Below are 16,328 nucleotides of genomic sequence, written 5' to 3' on the forward strand. Positions count from 1 at the left end.
GCTTGTCTTGTGTTAGTTACCATGACTCCTCAAGAGCAGAGAAAGGCATAACAGGAACCAACAGTTGCAAGTTAAAGACAGACAAATTCAAATTAGACATAAGGCCCATGTTTCTAACAGTGAGGGTGATTAGCCAGTGGAACAAACCACCAAGAGAAGTGGTGGTTTCTCCATCTCTTGAAGTCTTCACACCAAGACTAGGTGCCTTTCTGGAAGACATGCTTTAGTCAACCACAAGATATTAGACTCAATACAGGAGTAACAGGGTGAAATTTTATGACTTGTGTTATACAGGAGGTCAGACTAGATGATCTAGTAGTTCCTTTTGGCCTTAAATTCTATGAAAACATGAAATCGTAGACACAAACCGTGGGAAGTTATGCTCAACAATGTTTGCACACAGACCACATTTCATACTGAAATCATTGAGAGGCAGAAATCACAACCCCTCAGTGCCATTTTTACAATTTCACTTTTCAGACTGCAACTATGCTCTAGCAAAAGCAACTAAAAAATATTAATGAACCAGCACCTCACACTCAGCTAACCACAATGCAAAGGGCAGCTAGAGGAGAGGCAGAAACAGCCCCAGCCAGCCAAGGACTGGAAGGTCAGTTAGTGGCTTTGAGCCACCTTTCCCCCTGATTCTCAGATGTGCTGAGTGTAATCTTGGGTCTGCTGACTGTCTGGCTGAGTGTCTTTAGCTTTCTGGTCTTTAGGGCTAGAAAAAAATCCTCAAATAAAGATGTTGCAAAAAATAAACGTTTCTGAGTTTATCCATTGATGCAATTTCAAATGTAAATGTATTAGCAACAGAATTAGCTTTTTTTACATTCTAGGGTATTGAATAGATATTGTGCCTTTTAAATATAACTCTAATTTAAAATACTTTTTATTGAGGTGCTAGGTTTCCCTTTCAGATATGTAATTTTTGTACACACATGCCATTTTGGCCTTAATTGCATCATAGAATTAACCCTATTCTGAAGGCTGGGTACTGCACCTAAGTGTAATAAGGAGTGGGACAACATATTTGCAAGGGCTTAGACTTTATTAAGTGAGGGGGGAAACTAGAGGACAGTATCTGAAGTGATATTCAATTCTGGACCAGCCATGGTTAGAGCACATATGTAAACAAACATGTGATCTTGTGAATGAAATAAACAGCATCTTTCACATTCAATCTCGCAGAATAACATTCTTTGTTCCCATAATCACCTGTCTGCTCAAAGGGCAAGGAAGGCTCTTTTAAAATAAGGAAAGTTCTTGTTTTCTCAGTTCAGTTCCACATAAAATAAAATTGTAAGTACAAGCACAGCAATATTTGACATTTTTATGGTGCCTTTTCTCAAGATCTCAACATGCTTTACACTCATTACTTAGACCCTTGGGTAGTGTTATCTCCATCTTAAAGGTGGACAAACTGAGAAGTGGAGCCAAAATCGTGCACTAATATTTTGTACCTCAATTCTTGGCCACAAGAGCGGATTTACCATGAAACAAACTATGCGGTGGCATGGGCCCCCCCCCAATGACAGGGGGGCCCCCAAAATTCAGGAGAAATAGCTAACAACCTGCCCCCGAGTCCTGGCCGGCGGCTCAGCAGGGCTCAGGCAGGCAGGCTGACTGCGTGCCATGGCCGGTGGCCACACGCCACTGCCGGAAGCGTCCAGCATGTCCCTGCAGCCTCTTGGGTGTGTGTGTGTGTATGTGTGTCTCTGAGTGCTGCCCCCACCCCAAGCACCGACTCTGCAGGTCCCATTGGCCAGGAACTGCCCTGCCTAGGAGACACTGCTGGAGGGGTGTGTGTGCTGGTTGCTTTGGGAGACACGCCACCCCAGGTAAGTACCACCCTCTGCCCTCTCCTACACCTCAACCCCCTGCTCCAATCAAGGTACCTCACTTATTTTAATTTACTTCCCATTACTTATAATATACGAGGAGGATGAAGAAAAAAAGAATGAAAAATGGGGGAGGGGTAAGATAGGAGAGAATGTTCTTTTTCTTGGCTGGGTCCCGAAGGGGAATTGGGGGCAAAAATGAGGCTGTGCACAGGGCCCAACTAACTCTAAAACCGCCACCGCTTGGATAACTGTATGTCAGATACTAGGTGTCAGTAAAAAAACAAACAGACAGTAGCAGCTATGCCTTTGGGGACCCAATAACAATGTAACTTGCACAGATTGTACTGTTGCGTCACTGATCTGAGTAAAATTGCTTTAGGGACTGATGCAATGCCCAGCACAGTCATTGGGATCCCTTCCACTGGATTTAATCAGCGTTGAATCAGCTCCTTTCACCAGTAGGAAAGAAGAATCTGGTTTCATGGGCAGGCCAGTAGTTTGCTTTCAGTGCATTGGTGCCTGCTTGGCTTTCAATGGAGCTTTATTGACAGAGAGGGTAATTTTATCTTCTATTGTTTGAAGAACATCCAATTTATGATTTTCAGTAAAAAATGTTTAGGGTTCCAATCTACATGGCAGGAGCCAGGGTTTCAATTCTAACAGTTTTGACCAACTACTGTAGCAGATTGCTCCCACCATCTTTTCTACTCCACAGCATCTCATATGTATTTATTAACCAGACAACAATTCCTGGCAGCGAAACACTCCACTAGCATAGCAGAAATGAAAGCTCTAATGAGCAGTAATAATAATTAACAACAATAATAATAATATTTTGGCCCTTTTATGGTGCCTTCCATCCAAGGATCTCAAAGCCCTTCACAAATATGCAAGTAATTAGAACCTATATTGTATCTCATATGGTCCTGAATTTAACAGCAGAAATCAATCACAACATAGTCATTCTTTATGCTGTTTCAGATGGCAATCCTAATGATCAGAAAACAACTCAAGCTCTCTCAATAATATAAGAACGTTTGTTGTTTTATTCTTTTTGGTGGGTACAAAAACCACAGTTTTTTACACAGAACAAGATTACAGATTGTAACGGGTGATGCTGGTGGCAGACAGTTTGTGCACGACGGGGGAAAGAATGTCACTGACGCCAAACGCCGAAAATTAAAAGGTTTGTACACTAATGCGAGGAGCCTAGGTAACAAGATGGAGGAACTGGAGTTACTCGTGCAGGAAGTCAAGCCGGATATTATAGGGATTACCGAAACCTGGTGGAATAGTACTCATGACTGGAGCACGGGTATTGAAGGCTATGTGCTGTTCAGAAAAGACAGGAAGAAAGGCAAAGGTGGGGGAGTAGCCTTGTACATCAATGATGAAATTAAATGTAGCGAAATAAGATGCGATGGAATGGATAACACGGAGTCCGTCTGGGCAAAAATCACGCTGGGTAAAAAAGCAACTAGAGCTTCCCCTGAGATAGTGCTTGGGGTGTGCTACAGACCGCCGGGATCGGATTGGGATATGGATAGAGACCTCTTTAATGTCTTTAATGAAGTAAACACAAAGGGGAAATGTGTGATTATGGGGGACTTCAACTTCCCGGACATAGACTGGAGGACGAGTACTTGCACAAATAATAGGGGTCGGATTTTTCTGGATGTGATAGCGGATGGATTTCTTCATCAAGTAGTTGAAGCACCTACGAGAGGGGATGCCATTCTAGACTTGGTGTTGGTGAGCAGTGAGGACCTCGTAGAAGAAATGGTGGTAGGGGACAACCTTGGTTCGAGTGATCATGAGCTGATTCAGTTCAAACTAGATGGAAGGATAAACAAATGTAGATCTGCGATTAGGGTTTTTGACTTCTCGAGGGCTAATTTTAAAGAGTTAAGGAAATTAGTTAGGGAAGTGGATTGGACGGAGGAATTAGTGGATTTAAATGTGGAGGAGGCCTGGAATTACTTTAAGTCGCAGCTGCGGAGACTGTCGGAAGCCTGCATCCCAAGAAAGGGGAAAAGAACCATGGGCAGGAGTTGCAGGCCAAACTGGATGAGCAAGCAACTCAGAGAGGGGATTAGACAAAAGCAGAAAGCTTACAGGGAGTGGAAGGAAGGCAGGATCAGTAAAGAAAGCTACCTTGCTGAGGTCAGAACATGTAGGGATAAAGTGAGGAAGGCTAAAAGCCGCATTGAACTGGAACTTGCAAAGGGAATCAAAACCAATAGTAAAAGGTTCTACAGCCACATAAATAAGAAGAAAACAAAGAAAGAAGAAGTGGGGCCGCTATACACTGAGGATGGAATGGAGGTTAAGGATAACCTAGGCATGGCCCAACATCTAAACAAGTACTTTGCCTCGGTTTTTAATAAGACTAGTGAGGAACCTTGCGATGATGGAGGGATGATAAACGGGAATGTGGATATGGGAGTGGATATTACTGCAACTGAGGTAGAGGCCGTACTTGAACAGCTTGATGGGTCGAAGTCGGAGGGCCCGGACAATCTCCACCCGAGGATATTAAAGGAACTGGCGCGTGAAATTGCGAGCCCGTTAGCGAGAATTTTTAAGCAATCGATAATCTCGGGTGTTGTGCCGTATGACTGGAGGATTGCTAATGTAGTTCCTATTTTTAAGAAAGGGAAAAAGAGTGATCCGGGTAATTATAGGCCTGTTAGCTTGACGTCTGTAGTATGTAAGGTCTTGGAAAAAATTTTAAGGGAGAAAGTAGTTAAGGACATAGAGGTCAATGGTAATTGGGACGAACTGCAACACGGATTTACTAAAGGTAGATCGTGCCAAACCAATCTGATCTCCTTCTTTGAGAAGGTGACAGATTACTTAGATAAAGGAAATGCGGTAGATATAATTTACCTAGATTTCAGTAAGGCGTTCGACACGGTTCCGCACGGGGAGCTGTTAGTTAAATTGGAAAATCTGGGAGTGAATATGAAAGTTGTAAGGTGGATAAGGAACTGGTTAAAGGGGAGACTCCAGAGGGTCGTATTGAAAGGTGAACTGTCGGACTGGAAGGAGGTCACCAGTGGAGTCCCTCAAGGATCGGTCTTGGGACCGATCTTATTTAACCTTTTTATTACTGACCTTGGCACAAAGAGCGGGAATGTGCTAATAAAGTTCGCGGATGACACGAAGCTGGGGGGTATTGCTAACACGGAGAAGGACAGGGATACTATTCAAGAAGATCTGAACCACCTTGTAAACTGGAGTAATAGAAATAGGATGAAATACAATAGTGAAAAGTGCAAGGTCATGCATTTAGGAATTAATAATAAGAATTTTGGATATACGTTGGGGGCGCATCAGTTGGAAGCGACGGAGGAAGAGAAGGACCTTGGGGTACTGGTTGATAGCAGGATGACTATGAGTCGCCAATGTGATACGGCTGTTAAAAAAGCAAATGCGATTTTGGGATGCATCAGGCGGGGTATTTCCTGCAAGGATAAGGAGGTGTTAGTACCGTTGTATACGGCGTTGGTGAGACCCCATCTGGAATACTGTGTGCAGTTCTGGTGTCCCATGTTCAAGAAGGATGAATTCAAACTGGAACAGGTTCAGAGACGGGCTACGAGGATGATCCGAGGAATGGAAAAACTGCCTTATGAAAGGAGACTCAAAGAGCTTGGCTTGTTTAGCCTGGCCAAAAGAAGGCTGAGGGGGGATATGCTCGCCCTATATAAATATATCAAGGGGGTTAACGTTAGGGAGGGAGAGGAATTATTTAAGTTTAGTACTAATGTAGCCACGAGGACGAATGAGTATAAACTGGATATTAGGAAGTTTAGACTTGAAATTAGACGAAGGTTTCTGACCATTAGGGGAGTGAAGTTCTGGAATAGCCTTCCGAGGGAAGTAGTAGGGGCAAAAGACTTTCCTGGCTTTAAGACAAAGCTTGATAAGTATATGGAGGGGATGTTATGATAGGATCGTCAATTTGGGCAATTGATCTTGAATTACCACCAGACAGGTCTGCTCAATGGTCTGCGGGGAGATGTTGCATGCGATGGGTACTGAGTTGCTGCGGAGAACTCCTTCTTGGGTGCTGGCTGGTGACTCTTGCCCACATGCTCAGGGTTTAGCTGATCGCCATATTTGGGGTCGGGAAGGAATTTTCCTCCAGGGCGGATTGGCAGGTGCCCTGGAGGTTTTTCGCCTTCCCCTGCAGCGTGGGGCAGGGGTCGCTTGCTGGTGGTGTCTCTGCAGCTTGAGGTCTTCAAACCATTTTTGAGGATTTCAATAACTCAGTCCTGGGATAGGGGTTGTATAAAATTTGGATGGGTGGGGTTCTGTGGCCTGCCTTGTGCAGGAGGTCAGACTAGATGATCAGATTGGTCCCTTCTGACCTATGAGTCTATGAGTCTATAACTGTATGTCAGATACTAGGTGTCAGTAAAAAAACAAACAGACAGTAGCAGCTATGCCTTTGGGGACCCAATAACAATGTAACTTGCACAGATTGTACTGTTGCGTCACTGATCTGAGTAAAATTGCTTTAGGGACTGATGCAATGCCCAGCACAGTCATTGGGATCCCTTCCACTGGATTTAATCAGCGTTGAATCAGCTCCTTTCACCAGTAGGAAAGAAGAATCTGGTTTCATGGGCAGGCCAGTAGTTTGCTTTCAGTGCATTGGTGCCTGCTTGGCTTTCAATGGAGCTTTATTGACAGAGAGGGTAATTTTATCTTCTATTGTTTGAAGAACATCCAATTTATGATTTTCAGTAAAAAATGTTTAGGGTTCCAATCTACATGGCAGGAGCCAGGGTTTCAATTCTAACAGTTTTGACCAACTACTGTAGCAGATTGCTCCCACCATCTTTTCTACTCCACAGCATCTCATATGTATTTATTAACCAGACAACAATTCCTGGCAGCGAAACACTCCACTAGCATAGCAGAAATGAAAGCTCTAATGAGCAGTAATAATAATTAACAACAATAATAATAATATTTTGGCCCTTTTATGGTGCCTTCCATCCAAGGATCTCAAAGCCCTTCACAAATATGCAAGTAATTAGAACCTATATTGTATCTCATATGGTCCTGAATTTAACAGCAGAAATCAATCACAACGTAGTCATTCTTTATGCTGTTTCAGATGGCAATCCTAATGATCAGAAAACAACTCAAGCTCTCTCAATAATATAAGAACGTTTGTTGTTTTATTCTTTTTGGTGGGTACAAAAACCACAGTTTTTTACACAGAACAAGATTATAAATAATATTTGTAACATGAGTGACCCGTAGTCTCTTTTGATTCTACACTGCAGACTGATGATGTACTCTAAACACTTTTTTTGTTTTTCTTAGTTAGACAGATGCAAATCTGTGAAACACTGAATGATGTAACAGAATGAAGGTAACAGCAAACAACAGGATGACCAACAACTTTTATAAAAAAAAAGTCTCTGAATTTTGTTACAGTGATGGCATTTTATATCAATTATTGCAATGAATTGTTCCCTAAGATGGTTAGAAAAAAGAATTGTGTTGTCCTCTACCGAATTTACATCAGTTAAAAAGCAAGCATGTTTCAATATTCCTCTTTTTTCAAAGAAAATGTAAATAATTTCTTTATTTTTTTCACAGGATTTACATATTTATTATTTTCTTATCACAGTTTAGTGATTCGTTTCCACAGCTGGATATTCTTTCATTGTATATATTGATGTTCTGGAGACACAGGTTAGAATGTTCATTGACTTCTATAGCTATTTTCCCCACTTTGTCAAGATAAAGACCAAAATGTTGTCCTTTCTGAGCATGTTCTTCACAGTTTGATGCGCTAATTGGCAAGTCTTATTAGTTTTAAGTCCACTCAAGTGAAATTTGTTGCTGTTAATATATACCCATCCTAGCCCACCGCCCCCCAACAAAACTAAATTATGAATTTTCCTGATATAAAATCTGAGTTTGGGTTTCCGAGCTGAGCTCATGCACACTTTGTTGCTGATGATATCTGGCGCATTTGGATGTACTTCCCAATTCTCATCCCGATTATTAGTTCATCAATGACACTCCTATGTCGTTACAGTCTGTGCTGTGTGCCCATCAGTCACCAACACAGTTTAATTAAGGCACTCAATTATTTTTTTGGTTTTTATGGTAGGTCCGATGCAATTACAGCCAATCCTGAACTTTGTCTAATTGCAGTTCCAGCATGCACGGCCTTCGGGCAGTCGGGAGTTAATACACGGCCGTTTTCTCCTACACTCCCTGTGATGGATAATCTGGCTTTGTTTCTTATGGCTTCAGAAAAGGTCAGCTAGGATCCAGGAAAAAAGGAAAAGAGAAGAAAGTGTTACAATATTTCTGTTTGTCAATAAGCTGGGACACAACAAACACCAAAATATCAAGTTTTAGACATCTGCATTTTTTTTCATATATAAAGTGCATTTAACTACACTGGGGAAAGAAAATAAATCAGACAAAAGATTCTGCTGTTAAAATTTTGTGAAAGGCAAATTCTATGGACAAAGTATAAAATCCCAATTTGCTCAACTGATTAGTATACCTTAACCTAAAGTACTTCACACTACACTGATATTCTGCAGCAATCTGAGAAATAGTACTCTTTATAGCCGGGGCCTGGCAGGCACTTATTCACATGGATAAAATTACTTATGTGCATAAGTGTTTGCAGGATTAGGCCCTAAATTCTGATTAGCAATAAACAACTAAAAATTATAAATAATAAATATTTCTCATAAATTACTTTATAAACCTGGAAACTCTCATTTTGAAAATTTAATCCACTGTTCAAACCTAAGGAAGTGTATGGCTTCTATTTGTAAAATATATATATATATATATATATATATATATATATATATATATATATATATATATATATATATATATATATATTTACCATTTACAAATCACAGAGAGCTCTCCATAAATCTCATTTCCTAAACACTTGGCTATAAGCAGAGCTGATCAGGAGTTTTCCATTGACTTTTTCTGACTGAAAATGCAGTTTCCAGAAAAGCAACATTTTCCACTGGAAAATTTCAATTTTGCCAACATTTTAAAAAAATTTCCTCTGGGAAAGTCAGAACAAAATATGGTGGGATCAGGTTGATCCAAACTGAAACATGTTGGTTAGTTGAAATTAATCAGATATTTTGTTTCGGATCAGTATGACATTAATTTGTTCCCAGATGAGCTGCCTGGGTGACTCATGGGAATTGTAGTTTGGACGCCTCATGCCCCCGTTCTCCTCTATTGGTTAGGATCCCTGGCTGAATTACACTTCCCAGGATATATTAGAGTCGCCCCTTCAGTTGAACCAGCCTGGTGCACCGTGAGATTCCCATGACCTTGATGCATAATGGCAAATGTAGTCAATCCAGAGAGGAGAATGAAGGCAGGAGCAGGGCTGGCCTTAGGGAAAATGGCACCCTGGGTGAACTTGTCTTTTGTCCCCCCATTACCCCTAGCCCCTATGGGCTCCCCAGACTCCCCACCCCCCCATTCGCCCTGACCCCTGCACTGTGCCTCTTCACTCCTAATCCCTGTACCCTGCTCCTGCACTCACATAAAGGGAAACTGACCTGGATGCATGGAGCAGCTGGCACTGCTGCTTGCTCTCCCCTTGAACGGCTGTTTCTCTGCGCACCCCTAAGGAGGTATGAGGGGGGGAGCAAGGAGTGGCATTAGGGATCCCTGCATCCAGGTCACTTTCCCCATCTGGGCTGTGTAAGGGGCAGGCAGGAGAGCAGCAGCTCCTGAAGTTCACCTCACAGCACAGCCCAGGTAGGGAAAGTAACATGGATGCACGGAGTGCTTGGTGTTGCTCCTCGCTCCTCCCCACACAGCCTCCTAGGGGTGTGTGGAGGAACGTTGGGTTGGCAACAGTATCTGTGTGTCACTGCTTTCCCGTCCCCCCACATGTTCCTCCACTGGGAGGAAGCAGGGAGAAATCTGGGCGGTCCCCCATCAGCACTCACTTGCCAGCAGAGAGCAGTTCCTGACAGTACACTGGCAGTGCACACCTCTGTGCTGCTGCACGGCACTCCTGGGCAGTCGCTGGGGTGGGCCATCCCTCAGCCTGGCCTTGGGCAGGAGGCACCCAAACTACAACAGTTCTACACAAGTTTTGAAATATTGGAATTTTCCATTAGATGGAAATTCTAATTTTTGACCAGATCTATTTATAACACAGACAAGTGACCTAGGAAGTGTGGGGCAAAGATAAAATCAGAGACATACTGGAAAATTAGAGGAACAGAAGGGGGATACTCACATTGGAAAAATGCCTAAAACTGATTTTTACAAAAAGGAAATGAATTGTGGTATTTTCCTTCATTTTATTTGCTATTATTGCTGATACGAGCTTTGTCCCACCTAGCCCAGCTTCTCCTTCTGCCCGAGCCAACAGTGAAGTTCTAAGCCTGTGTTTGTGAAGTTATTATATATATATATATACACATACACATACACATACACATACACATACACATACATACATATTTACATGAGAGGGAGAGAGGGAGAGAGAGAGAGATTGTCAAAGGACAATCTCCAATTCTACAACTACTACAGTGCCACCATAAAGAACCCAAAAGTAAAAGCACCATCCCCAATCAATTACCCTAACAAACCTTGATAATGTGACACCCTTGTAGTCTACCTAATTCAGGAATGGACCTCAGCAAACAGAAGAGCACTATATCATTCCCTAAAGACCAAAAATCTGGGCTGTGGTGAAGCCATTTTTAGGACAGTCAGTTACAGTGTCCAAGACCCACCTCTGAAAGAACAGTGGCTCTAGTCCCACAGCATTCAGATCTAGGGATAGTTAACAAAAACACCTTGGTCTATGACAGCTGTAGTATATACAGAGAGAAATGGTCTCTTAGGTACATGAGACCCCAGCTCATGCCTAGTTTTATGGAATATCAACAACTTGAATTGCACCAAGAAGCAAATAGGAAGCTTGCAGCTTGCAGAGCACTAGTATAATGTAAGGTCGTATAATTTAGCTCATAGTGCTAAATTAATGAGCTGTATATTCTGCACTAGTGGAAGCTTCTAGGTGGTCCTTTAAGGTAGTCCCAAGTAGTCCATTCTAGAAATGACAAAGATATGGAGAAATGGGGAGGTCCACTCTAAAATAAAACATTCTCTAAGTCAATTGCAAGAAAAAACAACATTTTTTTTCTTCATTACTTTCCACTGATGATATCTGGAATTTTTGGAGCCAGTGAGGTCCAAAATGAGCCCTATATTTCAAATCTCTTTGACAAACAGAGTACATATTTCTCAAAAGAGCGAGCTGGCATAATTCTTGACAAGTCTTCCAGAAACATCTCCCTATCCACCAGAACCACCTCCACCTCATTTGGATTGAACTTCAGCCAGTTTTCCAATCCATGCCCCTATCATAGTCATGCAGTAGAGAAGCAGAGAGACTGAACAATCCAGGGATAAAGAAAAAAAAGACATAAGGACCACCTTCATATGTACCACATGTACCATGATTTTGTGGCCCAAACCATCTCACTGTTTTTTCTAGCCCCTCACATACACCTTGAACAGAAATGATGATAAAATAGAACCTAGTGGATTCCTAGGCCCTTGGGGATGATGAACAATTTCCCAGATGGAATGGAAAAACAAAGCTTCTGAAAAAAAGTGTCCTTTCCCACTAGACACCAAAGATGGACCGACAACTCCTAATGGGAAACAGCTGAAATAGCTAATGAAATCAGTATGATACAAAACCGTTGAGCAAGGAAACTAGTGCAGTTTCTGAATCATATCATAGTTAAAAACACAGGTACAGTAAAGGGCTAATCCTATCTTGATTGTGCTGTCACAAATTCAACATCATGGCTTGACGGCAGAATCAATTAGGAGGAGAAGGTGGGCTGGGAGGAAAGAAGTCCTGGTAATTATTGTAGCAAAAGTAGTAAGAAAAAATATAAAAAGCATGAACAGTAAATAAGAAGACTGCAGTTAAATCCTGAAACTGTGTGTGTCTGAAAGTGTCTCTTTAAGGTGCGTACCTACAAAGTGTTGTGTCTCCTGTGAGATGCTGAGTGCCCTACTCCCATTGACTTAAATGGAAGTCAACAACATTCAGCATCTTGGAGCATTGGACCTTTAATACGTGATGGATATTTTACTCCATTCAGGTTTGTACACAGCCCTGACTACTAGTAGTATCTGGGCAATATGGTCATTTCCTTTCCAAAAATATTAAAGGCAAACTGTGCACCCCATTTTCTAATTTGGACATGAAACTGAAAATGTAAAGTGCAAAATCAATGCAATAAAGGTGCTGCTAAAAGTTGCCTATGTCCGCTGTAGCATTTGGCCACTTGTATAATAAGTGATTAGATTAACCAAAAGTATGGGGTTGGGGATTGAGAGAGAGAGCAAGAGAGGCACTTGAACCAGAATCCCGATCTTCAGGACATTCACAGGTTGACAGCCCACTAAGGAAGAGATGATAGGAAGGAAGAATTGAAAATTATATTTCTTCCCTCCTACCCCATCCCCTCAATTTCTATTTGGCGAGCAACAACTTTGAGCTTGAGATACATCCCTTTCGCCTGCACCCTCACAAGCACCCGAATGTCATTAACCCTTGACATGAGGGAGCTATTTGTATTGTCATACTAACAGCATCCAGGAGTTAGTCCAAAATGCAGATAAGTGCATACGATGCCAATAAACACCAAAGAGTGTACAAATGTAAATTCTCAGGGGCTGGATCTTCACATGACTTAATGTCCATAGAAGGAAGTTAGGGCTAGAAAGAGTTTCTCCGCCCCCATTAGTCCCTTACAAGGGCAACTGGGATACCTTGGCTCCAGGTGTGGAAGGGTAAGGGACTCCGTGTGCCTGGTCTCTTGTATAGCTTGAAGTGGGGAAGGTGGAGCATTGACTCCACCCTGCCCCCCATGTACCCACCAGTGCAGGTAGCTGATGTATCAGGGTGGCAGTTTGGTGCTGGTATAGGCCAGTAGAAAATTAATGCCCATGGGAGCCACCATGGAAGAGCAAGGGAGTTGTGGGTCCTTAAACCACAGTTCCCTCCTTGTGCTGCCACTGCAGTTGCACAGCAACACGTCACCTCTTACCAATGGCTGTGTCCCAGAGACACAATCTAGCCCTACATATTCAGACTCACTGGCTCACAGCTAAGGTGGTGTAAGATCTACCCCCCATTTTTAATTCATATATTTTAGAACAGTCACAATTTAGATATTTTATATTGGCTTAAAAACAGAAATGCCCTGGGTTTTCATGCAGGCATTTACCTCATACAACTTCCCATGGAGGGTTTGTTTTTTAATATATAGGCAGACCATTGTCCTAATGTGATCTAATTACTTTGGTTAAATGAGCACAGGTGAGATTCTGAAATGAACAGTGAACATGTGTATGACTGCTCTCTCCAGGAGAGAATCTGAGCCATGGAAATGTATGTAATCATAGTCAGAGGCTGTAGGCTGCTAACACTTAACAGACATTCTCATTAGGAATGTGTAATTGGGTGATAGAAAAATAATATTTTACCAAAGAGTTCAATGATCTCAACTAGCCTCAATGGTCTTCTAGGTATAAACATATTCTGTTTGAGAAATGTTTAAAATACATACTAACTTAATAAAAATTCTTTGGAAAGTATTATATTAAATATCCTGAGCAGAATAAGTTAGTTGCAAAATATTGAATCTATGAGGGTGTTTTTCATAGGGTTCAAAAACTTTTTCATTTTTTGGGGATTTAACATAGTTTTAAGTAGCTAAATATTATTGAAATCATTATAAAAAAGGTTAGCACAATTAAGTAAACCCAAGTTTTCAGGAAATGAGAAAATAAATTCTATTGTTTCAATAACAAGTTCAATAAAAAATTGATGAAAAAGTTGCCAAAAAATTTAAATACAGTACTTGGAAAAAATGGTGACCTATTCATTTTTGAAAAAAGAATATTTTCGACTAAGAAGAAATTTCTTTCAAAAAAACTTGATGAGTTCTAATTCTGGTTTTGTTTGTTTAGGGGGGAAAAAATTGAAAACAAGGATTTAAATAAATTCTAGCAGTGGAGTAGTCATACCGCCTGTTGCATTATCCTGCCATATTGCATATGCTAATTGACTTTGGGCCAGGTCAGTATGTGGGTGGGAGCTGGGATTTTTGAAGAATACATTTTGGGTGCATCCTGCTTTGTGAGTTTGATTAGGAATATGGTACAGGTGTGTGATTACTCCTGCATGGTGTACTGTTGTGTTAAGTAACAACAATATAGTTAATGGCGTGTAACTTCACCTATAAGTCCCTGAAATGAATTTTCATTATTCCCATTTTAAAAAGAATGATTGCATTTATATTATTATTATTATTATTGCTTACCTTGCTTATACATTGCTTACCTATTTGACATGCACACCCTTGTTCCCTGCAATAGCTTGAGAACATGCTCAGTGTTGGGCAAACCACTCAGGAACTGCAGGAGCAAAAAGCTTTTCATCTGCATTTTGTCTAATTACATTCACAACATGATTTTTTTTTAAACCGTTAGTTCTGGGAGTTGACGTTGAGCCTTGTATAATGTTTGATGTTAGCATCTGAAAATCCTAACTCCTGGTGTCACAAGGTTAATGAACATTACCCTAAACAGCTGGGGTCACCTTGGCATCTACTACTTAGCCTTCTGATCTAACAACAGCTGTTAATGTTGGGCACAGTGGTTTTGCCACATTGAAGTAACCTGGACAGTCAAATCTAGGCTAGATTCTTATCAACATTTAGATTTGTATTAAAGGATTGATCTCCTTTCTGTGTTTATGGATTAATGTGCATGACTCACATTCTCACTAATGAGAGTTAGGTGCATAAATCACTTGTGTATCATTGGAAAACTAGGCCCCTGTTATGATTAAAATATAGCAAGGAAATGTCTGCGTGTATATAGAATAATAAATGGGAACACTAAGAAAGCTACAAACAAATGCTATGCTTGGAAAAGCTTCCCAATCAATGTATGCCAAGCCCCCTCCCTCACCTTCTTGAAAACACCCCTGAGAACCCACCTATTCCTCGAAGCGTTCCAGCTATAATGACCATACATCATTCTGTGTTCATTCTGTGTTTGTTCTGTATTGTATTGTTCTGTATTGTACCAGCTGTGTCTTTAGACTGTAAGCTCCTCGGGACAGGGAACTGTTATTTGTTTGGCACACTTCACCTATTGTACAGTGCCGTGCGCTCCAGCGCTATATAAATAATAAATAAAAATAATAATAAATTTTATCTACAATTCTTTCCTGTTAAATCTAGGTGGCAAAATAAAATTTCAATTCCAAATCTACTTCTCACACCTCTGTGCTTAAGTTCCGTACTCATCATGGTTCTATGATTCCAGAAGAACCTAGCTTAGAACATTTTGTCAAAATGGGATGAATCTGGTTTGCTAATGGAATGGGACTGAGAGTTCTAGACTGCAACAACTAGGGGGCAGCAATCCTTCCTGCATATTAATTTATAAAGCCTCTAGTATACCTTGGACACTATATAATAATAATATTAATATTAACAATATACAAGTTCCATTTGTTATTATATGCCACTTTAAAAGGATTTAGTGCTGATTGCAGGAGTAGTTAGATAGCCAGGTTCACATTGCAGATACCAGCTCTTTCACTATATTAGTAAACCACCCACGCACACCTACTTCGTTGTGCTATCTCATAATAGGCGAAACACCATTAACATTTCAGTCACTGAAATCACTACATTTACATCTAAAAGGTATTGCTTCTCAGCAGGATAAAGGGGTAGTCAGTCTTAGTCTGCTGAAAACTGATGTGACTCTCTAAACTCCATTAGCAATATTGGCATTATTTATAGTTATTGCAATGGGACAAGGGTTAACCCAAGGCAGGACTTATTAAACAAACGCTATGCTAAAGTAGCATCCAATTCCATTCATCAAGGGAGAGAGGTGGAGGGTAGGGAAAAAAGATGAATCACATTTAGAATCATATCACAGTGCTTGCTCTCCCTAAAGCTTTGACTATGGCTTACTGAGGTGCTGCCTAACCCAAATCTTGACTATAATCCCTATACAAATCTACAAACAGGGCTAATAAATAGTAATTCAATAATAATAAAAGCCCTCAGAAAAATAGGCCAGCCAAGTAACCCAAGCAAGCTGCAGCTCCCTCTACAGAAAGACTGTTTTTGCTTTAGTTTCTAAAATGTCAAATAGCTGTAACGTCCCAACTGATACAGTAAGACCAAACTGTGTTGTTTTAAAAAAGAGAAGATATTCTTTACATATTAAAAAAGCCTTTGCAATGCAGATGTCTATTAGCAACATAGAGTAGTATACTGTACATCTGCAGCCAAAAAAACGGAACCACTTTGCACTGAAGTTTTCCAAAATATAAAGCTCTGTTGAGAAGCAAGCATTACCACCACTGGACAGACA

The 16,328-nt window shown here is 41.0% G+C and overlaps 1 protein-coding gene across 4 annotated transcripts in view; it reads right to left on the reverse strand.

Annotated features, from left to right (window-relative positions):
- Window positions 1-7,036: 7,036 nt before the first annotated feature.
- GRIA4 (glutamate ionotropic receptor AMPA type subunit 4) overlaps window positions 7,037-16,328 on the reverse strand; it is a 310,980-nt gene continuing 301,688 nt past the window's right edge. For 2 of the 4 annotated variants that reach the window (XM_050927824.1, XM_050927831.1), the window contains exon 16: window positions 7,037-8,142. In XM_050927824.1, coding sequence (XP_050783781.1) covers window positions 7,978-8,142 — 165 coding nt within the window. In that variant the 3' untranslated portion in view covers window positions 7,037-7,977. The remainder of the gene's footprint in view (window positions 8,143-16,328) is intronic. The other 2 variants (XM_050927838.1, XM_050927846.1) reach the window with 1 other exon arrangement.

The sequence above is a fragment of the Gopherus flavomarginatus genome, chromosome 1 (assembly GCF_025201925.1).
Source record: "Gopherus flavomarginatus isolate rGopFla2 chromosome 1, rGopFla2.mat.asm, whole genome shotgun sequence".
NCBI classification, from domain to species: domain Eukaryota; kingdom Metazoa; phylum Chordata; order Testudines; family Testudinidae; genus Gopherus; species Gopherus flavomarginatus.